We start from the raw sequence: 7,455 nt of genomic DNA on the forward strand, positions 1-7,455 counted from the left end.
TGAAGAACACACTGTAGTTTTCAAAGCTAAGGACAGCACAAGCTACCATGGGTTAAGGCCCAGGTGCTTGTGACTAATCCTGATAAGGACACTAGAACATGGAATCCCTTGGAGAATGAATAGAAGATTATGGTGATGACAGTAAAGCAGACAACCTCATAATGTCTAACCCTTAATATGACAGAAAGCCAAAAATCTATCCCAGTCAGCTGTGAAGGGTCCAGTAAGACTAATCTAGATTCAAGTGTGTGTGACCTTATTCCTGCAAGGATCCTGCCTTAACGGATAGACTGAGAACCTAACACTGTACTGGTTAGTTTATATAGAGCCTTAAAACCTGAGTAATAGTTTAAAAATTTTCTTTCTTTTTCAATTAGCAATAATCGCGCCTCGGATAAACCTCATTGGCTACAATAATGCCACTGCGCAAAGCTTCTTTCTCAAAAAAGAATATTTTTTTATTTATTTGAGAGAAAAAAAAGGGGAGAGAGAGAACACACACATAAGCAGGGAAAGGGGTAGAGGGAGAGAATTTCATGCAGACTCCTTGCTGCATGTAGAGCCCACAGTGCTTGATCTCAAGATCCATGAGATCACGACCTGAGCAGAAATCCCAATTCAGATACTTAACTGACTGAGCCACCCATGCACCCCTACTTTTTAATTTGTCTGATGCCATTCCTTCTCCAACAGAGGCCTCAGGGATACAATCCTATCTGGATCTGAGGAGCATGTCATGCTGTGCTGGATTTAACAAATGCCTTTTTCTGTATACCCATGGCCACTGAGTCACAACATCAATTTGCCTTCACATGGGAGGGGGCAAAAATGGACCTTAAAGGTGCCCCCTCAAGGTTACCTTGCAAAATTCCACAATATATTATGAAATGGTAGTCTGAGATCCCTGTTCTTCCTCCCCACACCAGTGAAATAGGCCCACAAAATTATTGATGATACAATGTTAGCATGTGAAGCTTTGTTTCTGCTGTAACAGCTTGCAGGCTTTGCAGAGCATCTGTGAGGGAGTTGATGGGCAGTAAAGCCACAGAAAATTCAAGGCTTAGGGCAACACCATAAAGTTTAAGGAGTTGTCTGCTAAAGTAAGACCCATGTTTTCCTAGAAACTGTGATTGAAAATGTGCAAGCCTACCCAACCCCTAAAAACACGAAAAAGTTTCAAGCATTTATAGGGATTTGGGGGTTTGTGAGAACTTTTAGCCCAACATAACATAGTACCTCCATTCCTTATCTTGTCTAATAAATACAGGGAATGTGTGGAACTGGGGATGAGAGCAATAGACCACCTTTGAAAAGGTAAAAATACTACTGAAGCAGAATGAAGCTCTGGGCATCTCCCAAGGAGGGTTCCCATCTGAGTTAGATGTATCTGTGTGTCCAGAAGGTACGGGTTAGACACTGTGGTAGAAATAACAGAAGGAGATAATACCTTTAGGATTTTGATCTCAGCTCTGGAAGGGGACAGAAATCTGATATACCCCCATAGATCAACAGTTTGTAGCAGTGTACACACCATTCCTCTACGTATAATCTCTCAGTAAAGAACAACACACTGTGACAAGAACTTCCCTGACTATCAAGGAATGAGTGGAAAATATGTTCCATTGACCCACTTCTGCCACATATCAAACTCCCACTTCGACTAAGTGTCATGTCTACTTGCTAGCAGAGGAGTGCCCTTTCTACCAGTCCACTGTCTCTGGGAAAGAAGGTACTAATAGATGTTGTGAGGGTATACGTATTTTATAGATGCCCTCACCTCTACTTCTATGGTGACCCCTGCAAACTGTAAAAAGGGAACAGGGAAAATTTCCGTTTATGCATAGTATAGAGAGGTGAAGTAGAGGAAATATATCCACAATGACTGAAGTCACTATTCAACTCAACACTGACACCATCTGGATGGAAACAAGGACAAACCATAGCAGCTAGTTGACCTTGGTCATTAACCCTTTGCACTGACAATTGATCCCTTTTAAAGATATTAACTCTTAGGGTCAGACAATGGAAAGCCAAGGAGAGGATGATTATGAATTAGACCTCATATGGTGAGGATATGTGGAAGGACCTTTGGGTCCATCTGCAAGATCCTAAGGCAGACGTCATTTACCAGCTCATAAGTTACTTACATTCCCTGACAATCAGGAAACTGAAGCTTTAGCTACTGACCATGCAGTAGATACAGCAGATTGGATGCATAGAAAGAGTGGTGACTGCAGTGCTCCAACGGGATGTCATATTGCCAAGGATGCTGAATTTCCCTTGAAGTACATTGACTTGGTTAATGTAGTAACATCCTGTCCTATGTGCTCTAAACATCTGGATCATATCCTGAAATAATCTGAGGCTGATCACTGAAGTTCCCAACTGGTGATTAATTGGCAAGTTAATTATATTAGCCCCTTCTAAAGATGCCTTTGTTTGTGTGGACACTGCATCTGGCTTAACTTGAGCTTTTATCTGATGTTGTATAAATGAGGCTTCCATTAAGGTATTAAAGAAATTGAGTATTATGTTTGGATACCCTTGTGGAATTGCCAGTAATTGGAGGTTACATTTCAAAGATCATGATGTGTAAATCTGTGGAAAGAAGTGTGACGCTGAATGGAGGTCACATCTCCCCTTTAACCCATAATTAGTAAGATCGATGGAAAAAAATAAATATTAAAACAACAAATTATATTGTTAACAGGTAAAACCAGCTTGTCCACATGGACCAAAGAATTAAACCTGGCTTTAATATATTTGAATGACAACCAGTAAGGCCTATGTCCAATATGACAGACCTATGCCAAGGAACCCAACACCTGAATTGTATGGAAGTCATAAAAAATATTTATTGCCCCAACTCTCACCATGGATCGATGTGCCATGTTACTGAGAATGCCAAGACCCATCACACCTGGAAAAGGAATTATCTGCTGCAATTTGCAAAGGGACATCCCCACAGGATGGGTATTATTTCATACATCCAGATGAGGGGTAGCTGTTTAGTTTCCACTAGGATTCCATTGTCCTGCTACCAGCCAAATCTAAGCAAACTCACTAAACCTAAAGTGGAAAATATACCATTGAAAGAAGAGAAAAGATGGGGATCCTGGTCTGACATAAACCACCCTCAGTCCATCCCCTAATGCCTCATAGTGCTCTCTTCCCCAGCCAATATTTATGATTGATCAAAGGGTCAAATTCTTAAAGCTGTACTGACATTAACATCTAAATGGTAGAGCCTGGTTGTGGGTATTAAGGAGGGCACATATTTCATGGAGCACTGGGTGTGGTGCATAACGAGTCTTGGAACACTGAAAAAATAAATAAATAAATAAATAAATAAATAAATAAATAAATAAATAGGTGGGCACAAGTGTAATTCTTGTAAAAGGGGAAGACCTTACCAAAGAAGGTCCTACTCAATGTCTTTTCAGCCTTAGGCTTCTGCTGCTCTTAAGATGTCCAGTAATGGGACAGGCACCTAAAATAAATCAACACAACTGTTGGATATATGGGAAGATGCCCTCTGGCACCCCGAACACTATTGTCAGTGTAATTATTGTCTTTCCAAGGAATGGACCAGAAGTCCTTAAAACAGAAGAATGAATATAATATCACTAGTTGATCTGGTGTTACCAATACTGACTCAAGAACTTAGCCTGTGCCTCACACTATTAATGAAACTGGATATCAACATTTTTCCCTCTCAGATAAACTCAAAAAACAATCCATCGATTTCATTTTAAAAAGGTTTTAGGAACACTACCACTGTGCTCAGATTAGGGATGATGGTTTTATGTGTTTTGCTCTGGGTAATGGGCAACTAAGCACCTGAAAATCCCCATGTTGGAAGCAGAAAACTCACTCTAATTAGAATCAATCCAAATGTACCAAAAACATGAAATGAATACCACTGGTATTGTGTAGTCACTCTGTCATATTAAAGACACTGATTACATTTGGCACAGATTGATTGTAATACCCAGGCATTTATTGGGTAGCATCAAATGAAACCTAATGGCTATGTGGAACAACCTTTGGCCATGACTACCAGCTAGATGGTTTTTGGGTCATTACACTTGTGCTCTCCCTGGGTACACGGGAGAAGCCATACCACAGTGACAATGCCTGCCAATCTCTCTCTCCTCAAGGCCATAAAGAGGTATTCCCTTCTGCTATGATCATTTACCAGTTACATTTGCTTGTGCCTCAATAGTCCAATAAAGACAATGTGATGGAAATTGCACTATTTCTATAAAAGGAATTATGATATAATAGAGTCATGAAATTTTTATACTTACTTTTAAGTATAATTTATCATAGAAAACAGAATAAAACACAACCAGAATTTCAATATATCCTGTTATCACTAATAAAATGTATTCATATCAGTGCCTAATTCGTGGACACTGGCAAATTTTCAGTTCATTTGGATCTGAATAGCAAAATTTGTTCCTTGTTGAGTCCATGCATGGAGATTAGGTGGGTCTTAACAACTTGAAAAGGGGTTAAATCTAAGACATTTAATAAAATTTTCACTTTTGTGATAAAATTAAAGGTGTGGTATAAAAAGTCATCTGGGTTGAAGTGTTATGTTGCTTTATTCTGCAAGTCTGGGAGAATAAAAATTAAGAATGAAACATAAACACTATGTAAATGTAAAAAGCCCAGCATACCAAATCTTCATCCAAAGTAACTTGAAAGTGACTGAATACTGTTTTGTATTTACAACATGGGGAAAAGAAACCTTGTTTGTAACCTGGATATATGCCACAAAATTCCTGAACATTTCAGCCAACCTATAATATCCTTATTCAAGAAATGGCCATAAATGTGGTTATAACTGAATTAAATATTAAAAAATAATGAATATTTGAAATAATTTTCCTTAAAATGAAAGGACTTTATTGTTTCCCAGGAATGTGCTTTTCCAAAATGTATACATAATAAGTGCCATTAAAAAAAAAACAGATTGAAAAGGACACTAGAGAACTTAGAAAATTATGAAAATAGTTAAGAAATTTATTGTCCAGACTTGCCCTTCACTACCTTCATGAATGCTCTTGCCACTTCCTTGTTGCGGAGGCTATAGTTGAGGGGATTCAGCATGGGAGTAAGGATGGTATAAAAGACAGACACCATTTTGTCCTGTGTGGGGGAATGATCTGAAGTGGGTCTCATGTACATGAATAAAGCTGCTCCATAGTACATTCCCACCACCATGAGGTGAGAGGAACAGGTGGCAAAAGCTTTTCGGCGACCCTCTCCAGACCCCATGTGAATGACAGCCAGAATAACACGAGTGTAGGAAGCAATGATGATTGCTACAGGGAAAACAATAATTATTATACAGCAGTAGAAAATAACTTCTTCAAATGTTGATGTGTCATTGCATGAGATGATTAGCAGGGAAGGAAAATCACAGAAGAAGTGGGCTATTTCCCGGGACCCACAATAGGAGAAGGAAAATGTAGCTACAGCATCAATTACACCATCAGTAGAGCCCAGGATCCAGGAAGATGCAGTCATAAGCCCACAAATTTTGGGACTCATAAGACTGAGATATCTTAGAGGGTGGCAAATGGCAATATAGCGGTCATAAGCCATGACTGCCAACAGGAAACATTCACAGCCAAGTAGTGATGTATAGAAGAAAATTTGTGTGGCACAACCTGCCACAGAAATGGACTTGCTGCCAGACAAGTAGTTGAAGGCCATCTTGGGTACAGTCGAGCAGATGAGCATGAGGTCCATGAGGGACAGTTGGCTAAGCAGGAAGTACATGGGAGTGTGGAGCTGGGTGTCCAGGTAGATGAGGAGAATCATAGAAGTGTTTCCCATGACAGACACTATGAAGATGCCCAAGACCAAAGAGAAGAGGAAAATGTGAGTAGGACTGTGATTGAAGATTCCCAGAAGGATGAAATCAGAGATGAAAGTCTGATTAGCCCATGCCATGATGAATGTGTTCTTTATCTAATACGGGAAAAGTGATATTACCACATTAATTTGATAAATGTGTATTTGGTGCCTTACAAAGCATGTGATTGTGGTAAATTCTATAGGTCAGCGATTAAGCTGACATCACTGGTATTAGGAATCTCAAAGAACAAGAAGTATAATTACAGAACAAAATATGTTCTCTTGGTACTGTATAGTTTATACAAGTGTGGAACTTTTCCTAAATTCAGCTTCTAAACATCCTTCACAAATTAAGATAATAATATACATTTTCAAAATTGATAGCGTGTTTTCAAAAAGGAAAATTCCCCAAAGCATTTAGACGGTGCCTTGAAACGTCAGATATCCTTTACATATTATTTGATAGAGAAACTAAGCTTAATTCAGCATGTGGCAAACAAAGTAAGAGAGAGAAAGAGCACAATCTGAACCTTTGCTTTTATGGTAGTGGGTGATTTTTTCTGTCAGTGTTAACAAAATCTTTTTATTTGTCAATTATTTTATAGTTTAGAGTGTTTGATCTATAATTTTCATAAATATTTTTGTGCAGTAAATTCATGCTCTGAAAAAATACTTTAATTATATAAATATAAATTATTTGTCCCATTTTTGTATAGCCCAGTGTAATAGATGACTTGTGTTTCTCCTAAAGTGATATGTTGAGCCTTAACCCCCAACATCTCAGAATGTAAACTTATTTGAAAACAATTAGCTAAGGGCACTTGGGTGGCACAGTAAGTTAAGCATCCAACTCTTGGTTTCAGTTCAGGTTATGATCTCAGGGTTGTGAGATCCAGCCCCAAGCACAGAGTCAGCTTGAGTTTTTCTCTGGCTCGTCCTCTGCTCTTGTCTTCCACATGCTCTCTCTTTCAAATAAATAAATAAATCTTAAAAAATATTAACAAAGATGAGATCATACTACAGTAGGCCAAACACCAATCATATAGGACTGGCATCTGTATAAGACTTCCATGTGATGAAATAGACACAAGGAAAATGGATGTCAATAGAGGCAGAGACTGCAGTGATATATTTACATACCAAGGAATTTCAAGGATTGTTCGTCATCACCAGAAGCTAGGAAAGAGGCATGGAAAATATTCTCTTTCTTAAAACCCTCAGAAGTAACCAACACTGTCTATATCTTGAGTTTAGAATTCTACTAGTCTCCATTACATATAATTGTGTCATTTTAAGCCAACTGGTGTGTGAAGACCTCTGATATCTCCTACAAAAATTACTACATACAAAAACAGAAATTTAGAGAGTCTTAAGGGCCACAAATTCAAGCAATGTTATGAATATCTGTCTATGCATTGTGCCTTTGGAATAAAGAAGCAATCAAAAAAGAAAAATATATATATCATTTGCCCTTACATATTGTAATCATATGGTGACCAAAAATATTAAAATACTATGAAGCTGTGGAAAAATAATTGAAAAGAAGATGTTAACATTACATTGGAGTGTTCAATTTTAAATAAT

At 38.3% G+C, this 7,455-nt stretch overlaps 1 protein-coding gene and 1 non-coding gene across 2 annotated transcripts; both read right to left on the reverse strand.

The window, feature by feature from the left end:
* Positions 1–298: 298 nt before the first annotated feature.
* LOC123936522 lies at positions 299–434 on the reverse strand. The gene has a single exon (XR_006817349.1). It is a non-coding gene; the product is annotated as a U4 spliceosomal RNA (small nuclear RNA).
* Positions 435–5,031: 4,597 nt separating this feature from the next.
* On the reverse strand, positions 5,032–5,967 carry LOC123936511 (olfactory receptor 2M3-like). The gene has a single exon (XM_045996998.1). The coding sequence runs from the start codon at positions 5,965–5,967 to the stop codon at positions 5,032–5,034; it is 936 nt and encodes a 311-aa protein (XP_045852954.1).
* Positions 5,968–7,455: the final 1,488 nt, after the last annotated feature.

The sequence above is a fragment of the Meles meles genome, unplaced genomic scaffold (genome assembly GCF_922984935.1).
Source record: "Meles meles unplaced genomic scaffold, mMelMel3.1 paternal haplotype, whole genome shotgun sequence".
NCBI classification, from domain to species: domain Eukaryota; kingdom Metazoa; phylum Chordata; class Mammalia; order Carnivora; family Mustelidae; genus Meles; species Meles meles.